The 24,631-nt window shown below is 36.3% G+C and overlaps 1 protein-coding gene across 7 annotated transcripts in view; it reads right to left on the reverse strand.

Annotated features, from left to right (window-relative positions):
* Positions 1-24,631, reverse strand: part of SLC39A11 (solute carrier family 39 member 11) — a 484,374-nt gene that overhangs the window by 387,286 nt on the left and 72,457 nt on the right. For 4 of the 7 annotated variants that reach the window (XM_074260642.1, XM_074260639.1, XM_074260641.1 and 1 more), the window contains one exon: positions 13,967-14,125. The exons of the other annotated variants lie outside the window; for them this stretch is intronic. In XM_074260642.1, the coding sequence (XP_074116743.1) occupies positions 13,967-14,125 (159 nt within the window). The remainder of the gene's footprint in view (positions 1-13,966; positions 14,126-24,631) is intronic. 7 annotated transcript variants of the gene reach the window in all.

Below are 24,631 nucleotides of genomic sequence, written 5' to 3' on the forward strand. Positions count from 1 at the left end.
AAATTTCCAGTAATAGCACTGCTGAGTCAAAGGGTATGTACAATTTTATAGTCCTTTGGGCACAGTTCCAAATTGTTCTAAGAGAGAATTCTCAACCTAATTTCATAACTGCTACTTCTTGGAGCTTCTCACAGAACCATTTAATTTAGATTGTAAATACCTTGAGAATATAGACTAAATTCCTAAAGCAGGGCATCAGGCCTAATGGAAGGGTTTAGGGTTTTGGTTTTTTGGGGGTTTTTTTTGACAGCTCTCAAACACTGTCTTCATAGTGACTTTAATTCTGCTCTCTTATTTCTGAGAAAATAGCTACAAAAAAGACCAAAGGCTAGCCCATTTATATCAAGGAGTAGGGATAAAGATAGGAGAGACAGGTAGGGGAGTGCCAGCCAGGATGCTGAACAGTAGGATGCTAGTTATCCTGAGATTGTCATGGTAGTTGTGAAGGCCTGGGAAAAACCCTGAAATATTAGTAAATTGGACTCTGGTGACAGGATGATCACTCTGATATAACTGTCCTAATCGTCAAGAAAATATGGTGGCAGAGGCCATACTCCAAACTACTAGGATTATCAATTTGACACACAGGACAGTGAAACAAATCACTGGTGTTCTGGTGCCATATGGAAACAAGATACATTGGCACAAATCAGAAATACCAATACCCCACCTACTGGAAATGCTTCAGTGCAGATGGCACTAACCAGGGAAAGGAAGAAACCATAAGAGCCCATGAAAAGGCCTGAGGACGTGAATCCTTTCATTATGCACCAGAACTCTCTCATAACAAAGCTGGAAATAGATCTCATCAGCCCTAAGCACATACTGACTTGTTTCAACAGCATCCTCATGTTCAATTCACATAACAACATACTGCCAACAGAAGCAAGGCAATCATAAAAAAAAACTATATCCTAAGCTCAAATTAGATAAAATAAAGATCTGGAATCAAGAAACTACTAAAACCCAAAGAAGGAAAAAGAAGAACCTCAAGCCATTGAAAGACTTCATTTAAACCTTAGGAACTTCACTTAAACCACAAAGGTCTGCTGGTGGGTCTGCCTACCACTCTTTCCACTCCAATCCACTCTTCCAAAATGGCAAAACCAATCATGTCTGTCTGTCTGTCTGTCTTTGTTTTACACACACACACACACACACACACACACACACACACACACACACACACATATCTACCTCCCATTCAATTATAAAATGATCTCTTTGGCATTCAAAGCCCTTAACAACCTAGTTCCTTCTTACTTTCCAGTCTTCTTACTCCCTCCCAACATACTCTGTTACAGTGACAATGGCCTCCTGGTGATATGGGCCAGAACTCTGTACTTGAAAGAAGGATTCTTACAAGATGTTAAGTCAGTGGAATTGATAGGACAATGGTTATCTAGTTGAGCATAGTGATTAATAGTTATCTAGTTCAGTATGACTGATTTAATCTTACATCAAATAATGGTTTCCTAGTGATATAATGATTGGTTTATACTCAGTATACAGCATATAAGCTGGGATAAACTGAGCCAGAGTTCTTTCATCTCCCACCTTTGTGTTGGCTGGAGGCTGGAGCACAAGGCTTCAGACTAAGACAGACTTCAAGACAGAGACCATGGTGATGGTCCTCCTGCCTCCCCCAACCAAGACACATCCCTCAGGACCTCAAGAAAGCTAGCCTGGGCCCTAGGCAAGGAAACTAGACTGTGAAGGAGATAAAGAATTTGGACTTTAACACCTGACTATTCTTGTAGTAATTACTCGGGCTAAAACAAAGGCTAGTCAAAAGAGCTCCAGAAAACCAACCAGAACTCTGCATCTTGGCTGTTCCACAAATAAAACACTCTATCTCTCGACTCCAAGCCTTTCTTCTGGCTGTCTTCCACGTGTGGATCATTCTCCTCTGACTACTGATCTTTAAGTCCCAACTAAAATCTCACCTTCTACAAGAAATCTTCCTCAACCCCTCTTAATTCCAGTGCCTTCTCTCTGTGATTTCCATTTACCTTACAAATAGCCTGATTTGGCTGTATTTGTTTACATGTTGTCTCCACTTTTAGACTGTAATATCCTTGAGGTTGGGAATATCTTTTCCCATTTTTTGCATTCCAGCACTTATCACAGTGCCTGACAGAAAGCAGGTGATTGATAAATGTTTATTGAATAAATGAATAAAACTAGAAATAACAAATGGCAAAATAGCATCCAAAAACCTTAAAAATGGGTTTCTTGAAGGCAGGGATAATGTCTTCCATCCTTTTCTTCTTCTCTCCCACCTGGAACATAGTGATTAATAATAAATGCTACTTTGACCAGCTTATACTGATTTTCTAACTAGCATAGCCTCACATAGCCTTACTAATGTAAGTTTCACTCATGCCTTAACCATTGCAATAGCCTAATGAATGGTCTCCTCGCCCCAATCTAGAGTCCATCATTCACTGAACAGTCAAAGTGATCTTCCTAAGATACAGATCTGACCATTTCACTCCCTCCCATACTTACATTTATTCAGTAAACTCCAGTGACTCCCTATTACCTACAGAATCTAATCCTCTGGTATTCAAAACCCTTCATAACTTATTCTCTACAATTGTTCCCCCTTCCTCTACAATTTTTTCCATCATACTCACCTCCCCAAACCAGTCATTCAATGGCACTGGCATTTTCTCTGGCTAGAAAGTTCTCCTCTTCATCTATGGCACCTGGATTCCCTGGCTTCCTTCAAGTCTTAAATGTGCTTGAAAATTCAATAGATAGATCTGAATTTTTGTGCAGCATAACAAATATAGAAATATGTTTGGAAGAATTGCAACCGTCTAACCTATATCAGATTACTTGCTGTCTTGAGGAGGGGGGAAAGGGAGAAGAGAGGGAGGGAAGGAAGAAGAGAGTGAAAAATGTGAAACACAATGTTTTGCAAAGGTGAATGATGAAAACTATCTTTGAATATATTTGTAAAAAAATAATATAATTGAACCAGATGGAAGGAAAGGAGGAAGAGAAGGAGGGAGAGAGAAAGGGAGAGAGGGAGGGAGGGAAGGAGGGATGGAGGGAGGGAGGGAGGGAGGGAGGAAGGGAGGGAGGAAGGGAGGGAGGAAGGAAGGAAGGAAGGAAGGAAGGAAGGAAGGAAGGAAGGAAGGAAGGAAGGAAGGAAGGAAGGAAGGAAGGAAGGAAGGAAGGAAGGAAGGAAGGAAGGAAGGGAGGAAGGAAGAGAGGAAGGAAGGAAGGAAGGAAGGAAGGAAGGAAGGAAGGAAGGAAGGAAGGAAGGAAGGAAGGAAGGAAGGAAGGAAGGAAGGAAGGAAGGAAGGAAGGAAGGAAGGAAGGAAGGAAAAAAATTCAACAAATAAACTATACTAGAACCAGACAGCACTGCAGGCTTAATGGTTGCCCATCATTACCCAGACATAACATTGATCCATAAAAGTTTCAGAAAAATGTTTGTTTTTAATGGACAACACCATACTGAATTCTCATAAACTTCAAGCTATATGGAATGAAAAGCTTTTAAAATATACTTAACCAATGAAATCAAAATCATGCAATAATAAAATGAGGTGCATGAGCCCTCTCATTCTAGCAATCACTGGAACTGTTCCCCAAACATGCTTTTCAGTGAGCCTTTGTTAGATGAGTTTACATCACAACTCAATTTCAAAAAGCTATTATTTTATCTACTCTTCAAGAGTGCAAGAACATTTACTACAACAGACTAATAAGAGGAAGGCATTTTTTCTTAGAAATATTTTTATCTAAACCATCAAAAATGATGAGAAGAATTAAAATAACAAGTCAATAATAACAACAGCTTGGTATTCGTGTCACTTTAAAGTTTGCAAAACATTTAAATAATATTACAACATTTGAGATTAAATCATTCAGCAATATGTTTAGTACAATGCAAGGGATGATTAGACCTTGAGGTTGAGATGACAGAACATCCAGGTCAAGATGTTCAAAAGGCAATGTTGCCAAAAGGCAATCCTGGAGCTCAGAGAGGGAATTAAGGCTGAATATATAGATCTACATGGGATCATCTGCATGACGATAAATAAACCCATGAAAACTACTGACATCGTCATGCAAAAGAAGCAAATCCTATGAAATAAATTTTAGAGGTATCATTATTGTTATTATTATTATCATCATCTTCATCTTCCATATGGTAGAGGAAAAGGAAGGTAATATAAAGGTACATTACAAATCCCCATGGTGTAAGTCTGCCATTAAAGTCTTCATTTTTGCTGCAACACAGACTATTGAGAGCACCAAGAGTCTCTCTCTTTCTTGGCCAGGACTCACTAGTCTAAGGAAGAAAACTATTTAACTTTCAAACAGAGCCAACCTCACTAAGAAATAATACAGTGAATGTGTAGTGACAACAGCGGCAGGTTATGGGAAAGGACTTTGTGTAGCTCATCACACAGATCTTTAGCATCTTTCTCTCAAATTATAAAGGATCAGTAAGAGGGAAACACATATATGGGGGAAGGGGAATGGTACATAAAAATATGTTTGAGATAAACACTAGAAAGCGAGCAAGCATAGGAGATGAGAATTCAAGATCTGTGTCCCACCAACTAATTAGTTATGCCCTACAGGACATCTATATAGCTCCTATACCACCTGCACTCACTATTTTCTCCTAGAATCAACATCCACAAAATTAAGACTCTTCCAACCCACTGAGCATTTTTAAAGGACATTTTAACCCTGCTAAATATCAACAAAATCACAAAGGGAAAGTGCCTTTCCAAAGATCAAAGAAGATTTTTAAGGCTCATAAATCAGACTAGAGAAGTACCAATTGTAACTAATGCCTGCTAATTATCCTTTGGAGGGTGGTAATTTAATAAGCTGGTTATATCTAGATGTTAAACTTTTCCAAACATCATCTTTGTAAAAGTGCTGGTGATGCCAATGTGCCAAGGATTGCCACAAAAAGGAACCCTATTTGTCTGGAGACTCAGAACTGCAGTTCAGCTACATGAATTCCCTTCCAGCAACCACTCAGCAGCAAGAACCACTTTCCATGCTAGCAGACAGGTTCACAAGATTATATGATCATTATTAAAGAAATTTCCCGTGATTGCAAATTTCCAGATGCTCAAAGAACAGAAAGTGCTACTGTCTAACTACATGGATACTATCCCTTTCCCTCCCTTTCTCCTTTTCCCTTTCTCCTCCTCTCTCTCTCTGTGTCTGTATGTGTCTCTGTCTCTATCTGTGTGTGTGTGTCTCTCTCTGTCTCTCTCCCCCTACCCCTGGGCCAATGTGTAAACTGTGCAAACAACCATATCTAGCTATAAAGTTAGTTTTTCCCCTCTCCCATAAATATCAAATTAAGTGGAGTAGCAGAGATTAAGCAAATGGCCTAATCAGGAAACTTGAAATCTTTTCTCAACCTGGCTTTTCAAAGAATGATCCCTTCCAACATTTTATGATTCCATGAATGGTGACTGATAAGTATCACTCCACAGCAGAGTCCCTCTCTGAGAGGAAGAGGAGGATGTACATAAGTATTGTGGTTTTGAGGGAAATATCTTCTTCCCAGTTAAAGAAACCTCAAAGACTGTCATGGGAATGTGTCAAAAAGAGACTATCTGGCTGTACCTCATTCTCCTTCTTACTGAAAAACAAGATGAGTCAGACTGATTTTGTCTTTGAGAAGGCCTCCACTGTTTTAAGAGATTACTATCTAAAGAGATATGCTTTTTCCCATGGAAATAAAAATAACTAATAGCTAGCATATATAAAGCTCATTACATTTCACAAAGCACTTTACAAATATTATCTCATTTTATCTTCATTACAACTTCAAGAGAGAGGTGCTATTATTATCCCATTTAAAGAGGAGAGAATTGAGGCTGACCAAGTTAAATGACTTCCTCAGAATCACACAAGTTCTCTGAAGCTGAATTTGAACTCAGGTTTTCCTGATTCCAGATGCAGCATTCTACTGGGCCAGTACCTGTGCCTCCAAGACTTTCCCATTTCCCTTCCATTTTGTTTCTGTCACAAAATGCCTCTGACTGGCTGTGTACCATGAGCAAGCCCAAAAAAGTATAAAAATCATCATGCTTAGTTCAACCCAGTGATGAATCTTTCTGGATGTAGATGGGCTGGTCAACAAATAATACACTAGGGCATCCATGGGGCATTTCCAACTTAGCTAGGGCCTGCTAGAATTTAAATGAATGGCCTTTGAGTGATCTCTGTTCCAGAATGAAGCAGACCTTTATTGAAGAAATTTCCTCCTAAAAGAACAAAGCTACAAAGATGGCACAATTTTCATCACTTACCCAAAAAAAAAAAAAAAATGTCGCTAGATATCTGTGAGACATCAATCACTGGTCTGACCTAGTGGAGCATCTGGGTAATCTTAAGCCTCAGTTTCTTACCTGACAAAATAGTGACAGTGGATTCAAATTCTAAGGCCCCTTTCAAGTGCAACTTTTTGGGCTCTTAGAATATGTCACTGTCATCTCTATTGGATCTGGATCCCAAAGAAATCATACAAAAGAGAAAAGAACCCACATGTGCAAAAATGTAGCAGCCCTTTTTGTAGTGGCAAGGAACTGGAAATTAGTGGATGTCCATCAACTGGGGAATGGCTGAACAAGTTATTATGGTATGTGAATGTTATGGAATATTATTGTTCTGTAAGAAACAACCAGCAGGATGATTTCAGAGAGGCCTGGAGAGACTTACATGAACTGATGCAAAGTGAAATGAGCAGAACCAGGAGATCATGGCAACAAGACTATATGATGTTCAATTCTGATGAATGTGACTCTTTTCAAAAATGAGATGATTCAGGACAATTCCAATGATCTTGTGATGAAGAAAGCCATCTGCATCCAGAAGAAGATTGTGGGGGCTGAATGTGAATCACAGTATAATATTTTTATATTTTTTTGTTGTTTGCTTGCTTTTTTTTCTTTCTCATCTTTTTTTTCCCTTTTTGATCTGTTATTTCTTCTGCAGCATGATAAATGTGGAAATATGTATAGAAGAACTGTACATGTTTAATCTATATTGGATTACTTGCTGTCTAAGACAGGGGGAAGATGGAGAGGTAGGGAGAAAAATCTGGAACACAAGGTTTTGCAAGGGTGAATGCTGAAAATTATCTTTTCATATATTTTGAAAAATAAAAAGCTATTATTATTTTTTAAAAATTTATGTCAAGAGAAGGTCACTCTCAGCACAGCAAAGATCTTTCCCTGAAAGAGGGAGATTGTCTTTCTGAAGACTAAAATTTTTCTAGTGCCATTCCATTCCCCACATTTAAATATTATTGGGTAATGTCCTAGTGAATTGCCCATAAGTATATTTCCCATTAGCAACTCCAGCATAGTCCTTCTCCATTTGGTTCCCAAATTTTCAATTTTAAAATAAATAACCAGCTAATAGAGAAACTGGATGCATCTGAAGTAAACAAAGATACAAGAGCTTCCACCTGACAGGCAGTTAAGGTGAAAGTATTTACATGAGAAAATATTTGGCTTTAGAGCCTAAAGAGAACTAGAATGAAATAACATATTTGCCTATTAACTGTTTCTTTAAACTTCCCATCTACACTAGAACAGGTTAAGTCACCACTAGGTAGTTCATAAGTAGAGGGAGGAAATGAAAGAGTATGCCATACCATCTCTTAGAGCCTTCCTCTCCCAAATCCACTCCTTTTTTATTTATTTTTTAATTGATTGATCTGTTTATATCTATTACTTATTTATTTTTGACTAGGTGGCCATTCTTTGCCCCATTTCTTTCTTTGTTAGCCTTAATCACTGAATGGTGACTGCCTCAATTAAACTGAGATTTGTTAAAGAGCTTTGCTTTAAAAGCCCAAAGTCTCCCATTGCATCCAGGACCATCTCCAGTGGTCCTGATCTATATCTGGCTACTGGAACCAGATGGCTCTGGAGGAGAAAGAGGCAGGTGACCTTGTATATCTCTCCCTCACTCAAATCCTCTTACAATCCCTAGTTTCCTTCAAAGCTCAGCTCAGACTTCACTTTCCATATAACACTTTTTCTGATCTTCCAAACTCTGAGTGTCCCCCCAAAATAATAAAAATATTATAACTATAATTAATAAGTTATAAGTTATAGTGCATATTAGAAATAATGAGTATATAATTAATAAATATATTATAAAGAATAAATATTATAATTAATGTTTATTACTATGTATTATTATTATAAGATATTGGTTTTTTAAAATAAAATATAGATGTCCCAAAAGTTTTAGTGCAGTTTTAAGCTTTTGTGTCAGAAATATACATACTACAAACTTAAATACCAAAAATTATAAGTTTAATCATCTAAATTTCTTTCATATTTGGGGCACCCTATCCTTATTCATTGTATATGTGGCAACTGCTAAATGACACTTTCTCAGAACAATGAACCAGGAAAGGAAGTCATCTGGATTGGCTATCTAGATGACCAAATCTACTTATTTCCATTAGATTTTTTTTTCTTCTGTGCAGTCATATCAAACTGTCAGACATACAGAAAAACCTTGTTCTTTGTATGATTTTAAGGTCACAATTACAAATATTTTTTCAGTGAGTAATAACAATTATAGTTCTTACAAAGGTCAAAAGTTGATTAGAACCATTAACAGTTACAAGATGAACAATTATGTTGAATTTTAATAAAACAAACAATATTTTCAAATTTTAAATAATTAACATTTCAAATACTGTTTGTTTTTTTGGTGAGTTGGTAGCATTAACATATTTGAACTCTTTAAACTAAAAACATCATTAAGACTTGTGTATATGAAAGCAAGAGATGGTAGGCAGATGGCAGGAGAGCCAAGCAGCTTCACTGATATCCTGAATATCAAGGAAGAAATCAAGGAAGAAATCAAGGAAGGCTTCCAGCACAGCAGGGTTTTAAGCAGGGAAGTGACATGGTCACACATACATCTTAAGAGCTGCTATGATTCTTCAAGTCCAAACAGGAAAAAAAAAAAAAAAAATTAATCCTTCCTTCCATGTGAAAATGCTTCTTCCCATTCTTGAAGGGAGTTATCATGTCTCCAATACCCACGTCTTTTCTTCAGACTGTTCTCACTTTTCTCATGACCCCATTTGGAGTTTTCTTGGCAAAGATACCAGAGAAGTTTACCATTGCTTCTCCAGCTTATTTGACAAATGAGGAAACAGAGGCAACAGAGTTAAGTGACTTTTTCAGGGTTAGAGGGAAGGAAGGAAGGAAGGAAGGAAGGAAGGAAGGAAGGAAGGAAGGAAGGAAGGAAGGAAGGAAGGAAGGAAGGAAGGAAGGAAGGAAGGAAGGAAGGAAGGAAGGAAGGAAGGAAGGAAGGAAGGAAGGAAGGAAGGAAGGAAGGAAGGAAGGAAGGAAGGGGAGGGAAGGAAGGAAGGAAGGAAGGAAGGAAGGAAGGAAGGAAGGAAGGAAGGAAGGAAGGAAGGAAGGAAGGAAGGAAGGAAGGAAGGAAGGAAGGAAGGAAGGAAGGAAGGAAGGAAGGGGAGGGAAGGAAGGAAGGAAGGAAGGAAGGAAGGAAGGAAGGAAGGAAGGAAGGAAGGAAGGAAGGAAGGAAGGAAGGAAGGAAGGAAGGAAGGAAGGAAGGAAGGAAGGAAGGAAGGAAGGGGAGGGAAGGGAGGGAGGGAGGGAGAGAGGGGAGGAAGGGGAGGGAGGGAGGGGAGGGAGGGGAGGGAGGGGAGGGAAGGGAGGAAGGAAGGGGAAAAAAAGTCATTTTAGCTTCATTTATAGTCTATCAAGAACTCTTTAGATCTGGAGCCAACATATTAACAGCTGCATTGGGCCTTGTTTCAAGTCATTAATTAAAATAATGAAAAAGAAAAGAAGGTCAAGGCCAGAAACTGCTAATATACTCTACTATACAAATCTCAAGTAGACTTTAATATCAATCTATTGTTAATAGATAATATTTATTATTCATAGAAAGATACTATTTAGCATTGAAGCTAATTTAAATGTTTTATTCTACAGAAGAAGAAAATTGAATTCCTGATGGGAAAGTATCTTGCTGCAGGTCACATAAGTGATCCTTTGAATGGAGATCCAATGCTCTGGCCACATCAACTCACTGATGAAAGGAACCTCAAAAAGCTGGATCAAGGATTCTGTCAGGGGTCAAGTCCACATCTAAACAAAATTCTGCCTTGGCACTAAGCTCCAAGTAATCCAAAATATTTACTAATAATATGGAAACAAAATACCATATGGGATAATAAATATAAAGTATCTAGCACAATATTTAAGCATATAGCAAGTGTTATAATAAATGTTAGCTACTGTGTTATTATTACTAATTAAATTTATAAAAAATATATAAAGAGCAGAAGAAAAATAATCTATAAGGGAAGGGACTGGCAGCTTTTTGTTGTGTTTTAAGACTGGGCATCCTGTGATTTCTGGAGAGACTTGCAAAAAGTGATGCTAGGTGAAGTGAGTAGAATCAAAAGAACACTATACACAGCAACAAGAAGATTATATGATGATCAGCTCTGATGGATGCCATTTTTTTCAACAGTGAGGTGATTCAAGTCAGTTCCAATAGACTTGTGATGGACAGAGCTACCTGCACCCAAAGAGAGGACTGTGGGATTTATTGTGGATTACAACATAGTACTTGAATTTTTTGTTATTGTTGTTTTTTCCTTGCTTTTTGTTTTCTTTCTCATTTTTTTCCTTTTTGATCTGAATTATCTTGTGCAGCATGAAAATTGTGGAAATATGCATAGAAGAATTCTACTTGTTTAACATATTGGATTACTCGTTGTCTAGGGGAGGAGGTGGGGGGAGAGAGGGAGAAAAATTTGGAACACAAGGTTTTGCAAGGGAGAATGTTGAAAACTATCTTTGGAAATATTTTGAAAATAAAAAGCTATTATTAAAAAATAAAATAAAAAGATTGGGCATCTTGATCTTGAGAAGCTAGGTGGCACAACGGGACAGAGCACCAAGCCTAAAGTCAAGAAGACTCATCTTCCAGGGTCCAAGTCCAACCTTAAACAGTTACTAGCTATGTGACCCTACACAAATCACTTCACCTTGTTTGCCTCAGTTTTCTCACCTGTAAAATGAACTAGAAAAGGAAATGGCAAGCCACACCAGTATCTTTGCCAAGAAATCCCTAATTAGAGTTACAAAGAATTGGACATGACTGAAAATGACTGAACAACACAATTGTGATCTTGACCAGCTGGAAATATAAGAGCTCCACACAAGCCTTGTTTTGCTTTACTTGACCAAGGAGCTTTGACCTGCTTTATTTCCAACTTGGGTCAGGTCACTCCTGCTCAGGATCAGTAAGTGGTAATTCCCCACTCCCAGTGGTAGGACCACCTACAATAGATAGACATGGGAAAATGAATTATGAAAGAAAGGGGAAAGAAAAAGGAAGAAGGAAGGGAAAGGCAAAAAGGAAATGGGTGAAAGAGAAATAAATGGTGTAGCAGGGTGAAAATCAGGGAAAAACTATTTATACAGTCCAGTGAAAATGATTAACTCTATGCAGCTGATCAAATATAGACAAGGCCCACTAGCACCAGTGAATGATGACCTCTGACTGTTATAAAGGACAAAGCTGCAAGAGACTTGTCTTTGAACCCTGATCGAGCCCAGGGAGATGGGAGTGGGAGGAAGGGGAGAGCAGAATAAGACACGCCAGGAGCTATTCAGAAACTCTCAGCTGACCCTCAGTGCCAAGGCTGAAAAAGTCCATGGTTCAGCATGCTGTTCCCATCAGAGATGGCAGGATCTGACCCAATGACGATCTTACATATATGCTTGGGTGATAGTGCTGGCAAGCCCGAGGGATGGCACCTCACATCCAGAACCTTTTGGGCCCATTATTATGTGGAAGACTTGACAGCCTGATTACAGTATCACAGTAAAACGGAGAGACATATTGTCACTATGGTTACTGTCATTAAAAAAAAAAAAAGAAAAGAAAAAAAGATTACAAATAATCTTTCATTTAAAATTAAATGAGTCCTCAAACTACCCACACACTGTCCTCTCCTCTCCTCTCCTCTGACTGGGATGAGTAGAACTTCACCAAGCAAGGGAAGAATACACCAAGTTCCCCTAGCCCTGACCCGGGATGCAGGACTATCAGAGACTTGTATCAGAGACTCTTCATTAATCCTTGTCATTCCCCAAGAAAAATGAAAGCTCAGCTCCCTCACTGGTCACTGGGATCAAAGCCCCATTACTCTACACATAACATGGACGTAACTCACTGGAAACCCTATTGGTCAAAAAGACCACATATACAGAAGCATGCTAGTTATGTCTTCTTCGGTTTAAATTATGGTTGAAAAATAATCCCACATATAGGACTTGTACACTTGCATTTACAGTCTTACTAAAGATCACATAAGATTAAGAGTTTGAAGGAACCATAGATCATAAAATTATTGAATTGGGACTTTGAGTCATAGATTTAAAGCTGAAAGATATTTTTTAAAAATTCAAATTATTTTATTTTCAGTTCCAAATTTTCTCCCTCTTCCACCTGTTCCTCCAACCATTGAAAAATCAAGAAATTACAAAACCCATTATAAATAGAAAACTACGAAAAACAAATCTCCACATTAGCCCTGATTGGGGGAGAGAGAAAGAAGAGGCAAGAAAAAGAAAGGAAAAAGATATGTTTCACCTGTATTCTGAATGCATCAGCTTCTTCCCTGGAGGTGGAGAGTATTTGTCATCACAAGTCCTTTGGAACTTTGGTGGGTCATTGTGTTAATCAGAGTTTCTAAGTCCAAAATGAATCTAATCTCTTCTTCATCACTGGACAGATGAGGCTCAGAAAGGTTAAATAACATATTCTCTGATGTAGTCTGACTGTGCCATTCTATAACCAACAGTGGCCCAAGTGGATTGTCTTCTACTAGGATGAACTCTGGAATCGTGATTTTGACTTTTTTTTTCCCCTCCCAACCCAGAGAGCATCCCTCATGGCCTCTTCTCACTAGCTCACTTCTGCCAAGCTGCTTATTTGTGCCTTCGAGTCTGACAAGGAAGAGCCCAGAGAACCTTTACCAGGGTGTGATGATGGAGTGGGGGCCAACAGCCTTTGTTCTCGCTTACATCAAGGCCAGGTTCAGATAGCTTTATAAAACCACCACCAACCATAGATTTATACTTCAGCAGAAAGAACACTGACATTGTAGTCAAAGACCTGAGTTCAAATCCTACCTCTGTTACTTTGGGCAAATGACTTTAACCCTCCTGATCCCTGCTTCTTCCTCTCTAAAGAGGAGATCTGATGACCTCTAAGATCCCTTCAAGCTTTAAAACACTGACACACCTAGGACCTCTTGATTCATGTGAATTCTACCAATTCTACACACCTAGAGTTGTCAGTCTCACATAAGAGAAGAGGCTGAGATTTCTGACTTCCCCTAATCCTGACAATCTCATCCACTTGGCAAGCCCTTGATACTCAAAGACTTGGTCTATACTATATTCATTTAAATTTAATGGAGGTTAAGCTCCATCAGGGCTCCTGTGGCATTTTTCTAGCATGTACTACATCTCCCTAACTAGACTGTTAGCTCTGAAGACAGGCCATATCTTCTCCTTCTTTATTATTCAAACTCAAACATACACATGCCCACCCACACAGCACTAGTTCAGGTGTACCTTTTTTTTAATAATAAATCTGACATACAAAAATCTGAACACACCAGACAGATAAATGGGGATGAGGAGGAGGAGATTATTCACAACACAAAAAGATGCTTCACTTTAAAGAAGAATTCTCTGAAAGATTTCTTGCAATAAAGCACCCTCTAAGCATTCTAAATTTGTTTACATATCATTACCTATTTGACAGAGAGCTTGAGATTTAGACACGTATTTTTGGGAATAAAAGTCTTGCAAAAGCAAGAAACCACCATCTTCAGTGGACTCAGCAAGGCATGGCAAGTCTGGGGCTGAGAGGTACTCACCAGGTAAGGCATCAGAAGATCAGCCAGGTAGACAAAAGAGGCTCCAAGGGTGAAGCCGACTGCCACAGGGAAGAAAGCAAAGGCACCAAAGTTTCCTGAGGATTCTGCCATCTCGATCGCAGGGGCCAGAAGAGACCAATAGGAAGCAGCCAGCATGACCTGAAGAAGGGAACCCGCCAGAATCATTCCAACAGTCACCACCTGGCTTCAGTGCAGGACCATCGGGGTCAGCCCGGGGTATGACCATACAGAGCAGCCGCTGACCTCCAAGACCTAGCCTCAGAGCTCCTGTAAGCTAACACTGTGGGATAAGATGTACAAATGCAGCCAATGCACTGCATGGTTTCCTCTAAGCCCCACTAGTGGTGGACACTGGACAGTTCTGTGCTTGCTAAAGGTCCTGTCCATGGGCGTTCATGTGCCCATTCTCTCCCACCACATGCTAGGGGATCACTGTTCCTAAAGTTTTCACGTCCCCTACCCCCTCCCCTGGCCCAGCTAACTTTGTGCATCACGGGCACACAATTAAACATCCTGATTCACTCCTTCTCTAAGTGAGAGTGCCACCGTGCTCTGTCCTAGACAGATCATGACTGGACTGTTACATCCAGTTCTGGACATCATAATTTAGGAAAATAAATGATAAAACTGGAAAGCGTCCAGAGTAGGGCAATCCAAGTCAATCCAAGGATGTGAACTCTCAAGCAATTTGTTCCTGGTACCAATTTGCATCTCCTGTGATTGAAACTGGCAACAACTCTTTGTTTTCCAAAATGGCATTAGATCTGGCAGTTTATCAGAGTAAGTAATAAAACAAGGTATACAAATAAAGGATAAAAACGAACCATTTTGCAAAGCGTTTAAGAACATTTGACCATAAGGTAAATAGAACTAGATGGGTCCACAAAAAAGTCTATAATAGTTCTGACATATGTCATTGAACCCCTACTTGAACACTTTTGTGACAGAACTCACAGGGCAATCATTTGACTCTGCTATTCCCTCAAGTTATCACCCTACATTTCAATTCCTAGTAAAACTTGTCCATACTTCTTATCCCCATTTCTAATTACTTCTAATTCCTTTCTATCTTCCTTCCTGTCTTATCATTCTACTTTTTCTGGTCTCTTCAAAATTGACATTGGATTCTGGTGGATACTTCTCAGTTCTCATTCTATTAACCCTCCTACAGTGATGACTATGCTGCCCCCTTCAATACCTCTTCTCCCTTAGTTTCTGTGACAGTTTCCTTTCTTGGTTTTTCAACTTGTCTAACCATTTGTTCTGACTTTCCTTTGCAGCATGACGATACCCCAAAGCCCTGTACTGGACCCCCATCTTTATACACCCTCTCTCAGTCATCTCATCAGTTTCTATGAGATCAGTAATCATCTCTATGTGCATCGTGCTCACATCTTTATAGTCAAATTATTTATTTATCTGGTGAATTCCAGGCCCCATCACCAAAATCCTACTGTACATCTCTACCTGGATGCTGATTACACCATTTCAAATTCAACTTATCTAAAGCATCCCAAATCCACCCTTCTTGCAAACCACCCTCATTGAGCAACACTCTCCTTTCATTCACCCAGGTTCAAAATCTCTCTCTTTTTCTTTATTAATTTTATAATTATAACATTTTTTGACAGTACATATGCATAGGTAATTTTTTACAACATTATCCCTTGCATTCCCCTCTGTTCCAAATTTTCCCCACCTTTCCTCCACCCCTCCCCTAGATGGCAGGCATTCCCATACATATTAAATATGTTATAATTAAATAATGTTATATATAATATGTTATAAATATGTTATAAAATTTGGTTCTGCACACATATATTGTATCTAGGATATATGTTATAATATATCCTAGATACAATATATGTGTGCAGAACCAAATTTCTTGTTGCACAGGAAGAATTGGATTCAGAAGGTAAAAATAACCTGGGAAGAAAAACCAAAAATGCAAACAGTTTACACTCATTTCCCAGTATTTCTTCTCTGGGTGTAGCTGATACTGTCCATCACTGATCAATTGGATATGAGTTAGATCTTCCTTTGTTGAAGATATCCATTTCCATCAGAATACATCCTCATACAGTGTTGTTGTTGAAGTGTATAGTGATCTCCTGGTTCTGCTCATTTCACTCAGCATCAGTTGATGTAAGTCTCTCCAAGCCTCTCTGTATTCATCCTGCTGGTCATTTCTTATAGAAGAATAATATTCCATAACCTTCATATACCATAATTTACCCAACCATTCTCCAATTGATGGACATCCATTCATTTTCCAGTTTCTAGCCGCTACAAAAAGGGCTGCCACAAACATTTTGGCACATACAGGTCCCTTTCCCTTCTTTAGTATTTCCTTGGGATATAAGCCCAGTAGTAGCACTGATGGATCAAAGGATATGCACATTTTGATAACTTTTTGGGCATAATTCCAGATTGCTCTCCAGAATGGTTGGATTCATTCACAACTCCACCAACAATGCAGCAATGTCCCAGTTTTCCCACAGCCCCTCCAACATTCATCATTATTTTTTCCTGTCATCTTAGCCAATCTGACAGGTGTGTAGTGGTATCTCAGAGTTGTCTTCATTTCTCTGATTAATAGTGATTTGGAACACTCATATGAGTGGAAATAGTTTTAATTTCATCATCTGAAAATTGTCTGTTCATATCCTTTGACCATTTATCAATTGTAGAATGGCTTGATTTCTTATAAATTAGAGTCAATTCTCTGTATATTTTGGAGATGAGGCCTTTATCAGAACCTTTAACTGTAAAAATGTTTTCCCAATTTGTTGCTTCCCTTCTAATTTTGTTTGCATTAGTTTTGTTTGTACAAAAGCTTTTTTAATTTGGTGTAATCAAATTTTTCTATTTTGTGATCAATAATGGTCTCTAGTTCTCCTTTGGTCACAAATTCCTTCCTCCTTCACAAGTCTGAGAGGTAAACTATCCTATGTTCCTCTAATTTATTTATGATCTCGTTCTTTATGCCTAAATCATGGACCCATTTTGATCTTATCTTAGTATGTGGTATTAAGTGTGGGTCCATCTTAGTTTCTCCCATACTAATTCCCAGTTTTCCCAGCAGTTTTTGTCAAATAATGAATTCTTATCCCAAAAGTTGGGATCTTTGGGTTTGTCAAACACGAGATTGCTATGTTTATTCATTATATTGTCCTGTGAACCTACCAGGTTCAAAATCTCAAAGCCAATCTTTGATTCTGATGATACCAGACAAAATCACTTGACCAATATATGTTCCCGGCTTCTTATATATAAAATGACGAGACAACCTCCATGGTTCTTTCCACATCAAAATGTACCAACACAGGAAAACTTCTAGTTATTTTTATTAAGTGAAGATTTACCTAAATACAATTGGTTTAGGCAACACAAAAAATTTATACATAATAGATCTTCAAATACTTGAGGATAAAAAGATCAGGTAAAATCAATCATTCTTGAGTACAAAATTTGCTTATTCCAAATAAAAAGGAACCATGTAAGTAACAAAGTAATCAATTCAAATAAGGAAAAATTCTATAATTTAAAGCTAAGTAATGTAAAGAATCCAGAAAAGCTTGGCAAGATCTTATGAACTGACTTAGAGCAAAGAAATTAGAACCAAAAGAACTCTGAAATATTCACAACAATGAAAGTTAAACAACACAGAAATACATGAAAACTACACACTATTAAAATTAATAACTTAAAGAAAGAGTGAAAATGAATAGAACATAAAATATCCAGATCAATAGAACGATCAAAAGGCAGTTTAAAGAACCCAACCTTCAAAAAATAAATTGAACAAGCCACAAATGAACTCCCAAAGGTGAAAAGGGGAGTGAGAACAAAGCTCAGTAGAACAATTAACTCAAATATTACATTAAATTGTTTGCAAAAGGAAAAGAAAGAATCCTACCAAATTTTTCTGATGATAAAAATATGGTCTTGAAACACAAACCAGAAAAAGACAAAACACAGAAACAAATCACTATCCTTAATGATTATTAATGCAAAAATTCTGACTGAAATTTTAGCAAAGATATTATAGCAACATTTTAAAAAGATTATACACTATGATCTAGTTAAATTTATATCAGTAATGCAAGATTAGTTCAATGTTAGGAAAACAATAAGCATAATGGTTTATATCAATAATAAAAAGAGCAAAAATCACAAAATTTTATCAATAAATACTGAAAAACCTGATGACAAAAATATAACACCTATATCAATTAAAAACATCAAAAAGTATAGGATAAACGGACATTTCCTTAATAAGATAAATAGAATTCATCTAAAACCAGGGTCCCCTATATATGAGAAGTCTTTCTAATAATAACAGAAGGAAAGCAAGGATGCCTTGTCATTATTATTATTTGACATAGTACAGTAAATGTTAGCTATAGCAATAGGAAAAATAAATTGAATGAACAAGCACAAGCAAACAAAATATTTTTGCATATATTGTTATGAACCCTAGAAATTAAACTTAAAAACTAATTGGGATAATGACAACAACAACAAAAAAAGTAGTAGGGTGTAATACATTATATGTGAATATAGATATAGATATCAAAGAAAATCTAGCAGGAAGATAGCAATAAAAATTCCATTCAAAATAACTAAAGAATGAATAAAATATTTAGGAGCATATCTACACCAAGTCAAATACAAGAATCAAATTCAACTATAAAACACTCTTTAAGAAATCAAGACAGTTAAATAAGTGGATTGATAGTAAACTACTCATGAATAAATCATGTCAATATGTTAAATACTAATGATATTACCTAAATCAATTTATTTTTAAATTTTTTCTGTCAATCAAACCACCAATGGCTATTTTATAGAGCTAGAAAAAAATAACAAAACTTATATGAAAGAATAATAAAAACTTAAAACTTTTGAGGAAAATAAAGGGAGAAGAGATAGTAAATACAGTACCATATTGCATACTATACTACAAAGCAGTAATCATCAAAGCTCTTTGTTATTGGTTAAAAAAGAAAGAAAAAGTGTTCAGTGGAATAAATTGGATACACAACATACAGAAACAAAATAAACCCAAAGACTCCAACTATTGAAGTAAAGACTCACTATAAAATAGAAACTATTTAAAAAAAAAAAAAAAACCCTAGAAAGCAGTCTGGCAGAAATTACATTTAGAGAAATATCTCACACACTCCATATGACAAGAAATTTCAACTGGATATATGACATTGATATAAAAGGTTATATTATAAAATAAAACAGCAAAGATGCTTTTCTCAACCAGAGGTAAGAGAAAAGCTCTTAACCAATAAGAGATAAAGAATATCACAGGATATAAAATAAATAATTTTGATTAAATAAAATTGAAAAGAATTTGCCATAAATAAATCAATACAGATACAATTGGAAGTGAATTTTTTATAACTAACATAGAAACATGTTCTACATGATAGAACTTATATAACATATCAAATCACCTACTATTTTCAGGAGAGGAAAGGAAGAGGAAAAATTTAGAATTAAAAACCTTTTTAAAATCAATGCCAAAAATTGTCTTGACATATAATTGGGGAGAAAATAACTATTTAAAAAAAGAAGGGAATTTTTCCAGTTAACTGGAAAAATATTTGTAGTAAATTTCTCTAACAAAAGTTGGAAAGCTAAGATAAAAAGAACAGAATCAAAAATATAAGAATAAAAGTAATAAATGGAGAGTAAAGAAACAAATAATTAGTCAAGAGATACAAATAGGCAGTTCATGAAAGAAAGGTAACAACTGGTATGAGAAAAAAATGTCCCAAATCAGTAATAAGAAAAAATAAAATTACTCCTCCTTTACATGCCACATAACAATCTGCTGCTAAATGCTGCCTACTCTTCATTACCTTTCTTTCTCTTCAATATTTTAAGAGATAAACACATAAGAAATTTAAGTTTCAATAGGAAAGAGAAGAGAACAATACATGGGCCATGTCAAAGAAGGCATATAAATGGATACTGAAATATCAAGGACTTTGGAAGTGTGTTCAGGTCCTAAGAGGCAAGTGTTTACATATCAGCCTCCCATGACAAAGCTCATAGTACCAACAGCCTTCTTTAAAAATAATAACAATAATAATAGTAATAATAAATTGTTTATTTTGCCATTCTTTTCAACTTTTGAGTTCTAAATTTTCTTCCTTCTTCCTATCACTCCCTTACCCACTGAGAAAGCAAGCAATATGATATAAATTATACATGTGAAATTATGAAGAAAAAGCAAGAAAAATAAGTGAGAAAATTCTACTTCAATTTGCACTCAGAGTTCATCAGTTCTCTCTTTGGAGGTGGACAGCATTTTTGTATCATGAGTCTTTTGGGATTGTCTTATATCATTGTATTAATGAGAGTAGCCAAATCTTTCACAATGGATAATCATTACAACACTGCTGTTACTACACACAATGATCTCCTGGTTCTTCTCAATTCACTTACATCAATGCATATAGGTCTTGCCATGTTTTTCCTGAAACAACCTACATTGTCATTTCTTATAACACAGTAGTATCTCATCACAATCATAGGTCATAACTTGTTCACCATTACTCAATTGATAAGCATCTCCTCAACTTCCAATTCTTTACCATCACAGAATGAATTGCTATAAATATTTTTTGTGCATATAGATCTTTTCCCTTTTTCTTTGATCTAGCTAGGATATAGAGCTAGTAAGTAGTATTGCTGGGTAAAAGGATATGCACAGTTTTATATTATAACCTTTTGGGCATAGACCCATGTTGTTCTCCATAATGGTTGGAGCAGTTCACTACTTCTTCAACATTTCATTAGTGTATCTATTTTCCCTCATTCCCTCCAACATTTGACATTTCTGATAGTACCTCAGAATGGGGGTGGTGCCTCAGAATTGTTTTAATTTTCATTTCTCCAATCAATAGTGATGTCAAGAATTTTTTTAACATGACCAGAAAGATTTGATTTTTTCTTCTGAAAACTGCATGTTTTTATTACTTGGTCATTTTTAATTGGGAATTGCACTTATTTTTATGAATTTGACTGAATTCTATAGTCAGTATACATTTGAGAAATGAGGCCTTTAACAGAAAAGCTTGCAAATAAAAATTTTAATGTTTTTTCTTGTCTATGGTACCTTTTAAACAAAATTGTTTTCCTGACTATCCCTTTTAATTAAGTCTACTGTTGCTTTTGCTTTCTCTGAGATAATGAATGTTATTCCATTGTTCTTTAGTTTAACTGAAGCATAGTAGATCCTGTTCCATTCTTTTATTTTAATTCCATGTGTTTCTTTCTGTTTCAAGAGTGTCTCTAATAATAACATATTGTCGGGTTCTACCTTCTAATCCATTTGCTATCCTCTTGGTGAATGCATCCCATTCATATTCACTGTTATGATTACTATTTTCTTCATTCCACTTTCTCTCTCCTCTCTCTTCTCTCTCTCTCTCTCTCTCTCTCTCTCTCTCTCTCTCTCTCTCTCTCTCTCTCTCTCTCTCTCTCCCTTCCTCCTCCCTCTCTCTCTCCCACCTTCCTTTCTCCTCCTCTCTCTCCCCACTTCTAAAAAGTTTATTTTGTTTCTAACCAAGGCCTTCTTTAATCTAACCTCCCTTTTCTCTTCCCCTTTTCTCCAATCTCCTTACTCTTCTATCTCTCTATATAATTATATTTATAGTTCTCTCTACATACATATATATATAGTTGACTATATATAGTTCTATATACATAGTCTATATATGTCCACTTTTTTGTGTTTCAGTTTAAATTTTTAAAAATAACTTTTTTAAGTTTCTTCTAGGGTTACCGAGGATCTACAAGATAAAAGCAGATTCCTGATCTTGGCATTCACAGCCTTCCTCAATCTATATATAGTGTTTCTACTTCAAGCTAATTCTCATGAGAATAAAGTTCACGCATTGCCCATTATCCTCCCCTATTTTTTCTTCCATTTAAAAAAAACATTCCTAGAATACCTCTTCTATGAGGGAAACTTTTCCCCATCTATCTCTCCCTTCCCTGCTTCTCCCAATATTCCCTCTTTTTAAACTTTTATTTTTTTAGATGATCATTCCAAAATGTCATTCCAAAATAATTAATAGCTTCTGTCTATGTAAATTCCTTTTCATTCTTATAATAATGATAAAGTTGTTAGGAGTTACATGTATCATCTTCTCCTGTAGGAATGTAAACAGTTTAACTTTAGAGTCTCTGATGATTATACTTTCATTTTATCTTTTTATACTTCTCTTGACTCTTGTGTTTAAATGTTAATTTTTTTTAAAGCAAGTTATAATGTTAGAAAAATACTTAGGAAATTCTTTTCATCAGGCATGTTAAAAGTCCTCTATTTCATTAAATATCCTTATTTTACCCTGAAGGATTATACTGTTTTGCTAGGTTAAATGATTCTTAGTTGTAATCTTAACTCCTTTATCTTCTGGAACACATATTCTAAGCCTTCCATTCCTTTACTATGGAAGTAGTTAGGAAAATCAAATTGTTAGTCTCAAAAATGAAAAGGGAGAACTTTCCACCAATGAAGAGGAAATTAGAACAATAATTAGGAGTTATTTTGCCCAGCTTTATGCCAATAAATTTGACAACCTAAGTGAAATGGAAAAATATCTACAAAATTATAGATTGCCTAGATTAACAGAAGAGGAAATAAATTACTTAAATAGTTCCATTTTAGAAAAAGAAATAGAACAAGCTATTAATCAACTCCCTAAGAAAAAATCCTCAGGACCAGATGGATTTACATGTGAATTCTACCAAACATCTAAAGAACAATTAACTACAATGCTACATAAACTATTTTTAAAAATAGGGAATGAAGGACTCCTTTCAAATTCCTTTTATGACACATAGTACTAATGCCTAAACCAGATAGGATGAAAACAGACAAAGAAAATTATAGATGAATCTCCCTAATGAATATTAATGCAAAAATCTTAAATAAAATATTAGCAAAGAGTTTGCAAAAAACATCCCCAGGATAATACACCATAACCAAGTAGGATTTATACCAGGAATGCAGGGCTGGTTCAATATTAGGAAAAGTATTAGCATAATTTACTATATCACTAACCAAATTAATAAAAACCATATGATTATCTCATTAAAAAACATTCATATTAAAAACACTACAGAGTATAGGAATAAATGGACTTTTCCTTAAAACAGTCAATAACATCTATTTAAAACCATCAGCAAGCATCATATGTAATGGGGATAAACTGAAACCATTCCCAATAAGATCAGGAGTGAAACTATCACCATTACTATTCAATATTGTATTAGAAGTATTAGCTTTGGCAATAAGAGAAGAAAAAGAGATTAATGTGGAAGTGGTTAAATTTTGTGTGATCCTGATTATGATTCCACAATATATGAATTTTTTTTCTTTTTGGCTGCTTGAAGTATTTTCTCTTTGACCTGGGAGCTCTGGAATTTCACTGGAGTTTTCATTTTGCAACTTTCTTAAGGAGGTGATTGGAGGATTCTTTCAATTTCTATTTTACCTTAAAATGTGCTGTCTTGGCTCTTTAATCTTAAACTATCTCTTCTCAATCTCTTTTCCAGATCAATTGTTTTTCCAATGAGATATTTTCTTCAATTTTTTTCATTCTTTTGATTTTGCTTTATTGTTTCTTGATGTCTTGTAGAGTCATTAGCTTCTGCCTGCTCATTTCTAACTTTTAAGAATTCTTTTCTTTAGTGAAATTTTGTAACTCTTTTTTCCATCTGGCCAATTCTGCTTCTTAAGGAGAAAAACTTCTTCACAGAATTTTTTTGCCTCTTTTACCATAAAGCCAGTTCTGTTTTTTAAGGTAATATTTTGTTCAGTATTTTTTGTCTCTTTTACCAAGTTGTTGACTCTCTTTTCATAACTTACTTATTTCACATTCATTTTATTTCCCAATTTTTCCTCTATGACTTATCTCTTTCTTTAACACTTTTAGGAATTATTATTGTATTTAGGTCCAAGTAGCATTTTTTTTGAGGTTTTTTTGATAGCTGTTTTCAACTGCTGCTGTCTGACTTTCTGTCTTGATCATCTCAGCCATCAAAGTAGCTTTTTATGGTCAAATTCTTTCTTATTTGCTCATTTTTCCAGCCTACTTTTTGACTTTAAACTTTGTTAAAAGTTAGATTTTACTTACTTGGAAATGGGACTGCACTATTCCAAGCCTCAGACTTTTTCAGGCTGCTGTTTCACAGCTTGTTCTGGAGGAATGCACGTTTTTGGCACTTCTAGGGTGATGTGATCCTGGAAGAGGTATGGTCATTCATCTCCTGATCTATTGTCTGTCTTTACTCTGGAAGAGCCCTTGGTTCCTCCAGCCACAAGCTCCATCACTTCTCTTTGCTTTGGAGCTGTAATTAGAACACCTGCTCTTTTGCAACTGACAACCAGTGCTCCTTTTCATCCTAGGTATGACCAACAGAATTGTTGATCAGTGGCAGCTAAGAGTTCCCTATCGTCGTTTTATGACCTGTTGTCCAACTTCCTTCTCTGGGCTGAGAGCTCCCAGAGCTGCTGCCCTTATGGCAGTTGTAATTGCTGCTGCCCAATGTGCAGACCCTAGACATCCCAATACCCTAATGTTACAAACTTTTCCTGCTGCCCTCCCAAGT

Source organism: Sminthopsis crassicaudata, chromosome 4 (assembly GCF_048593235.1).
Source record: "Sminthopsis crassicaudata isolate SCR6 chromosome 4, ASM4859323v1, whole genome shotgun sequence".
NCBI lineage: Eukaryota > Metazoa > Chordata > Mammalia > Dasyuromorphia > Dasyuridae > Sminthopsis > Sminthopsis crassicaudata.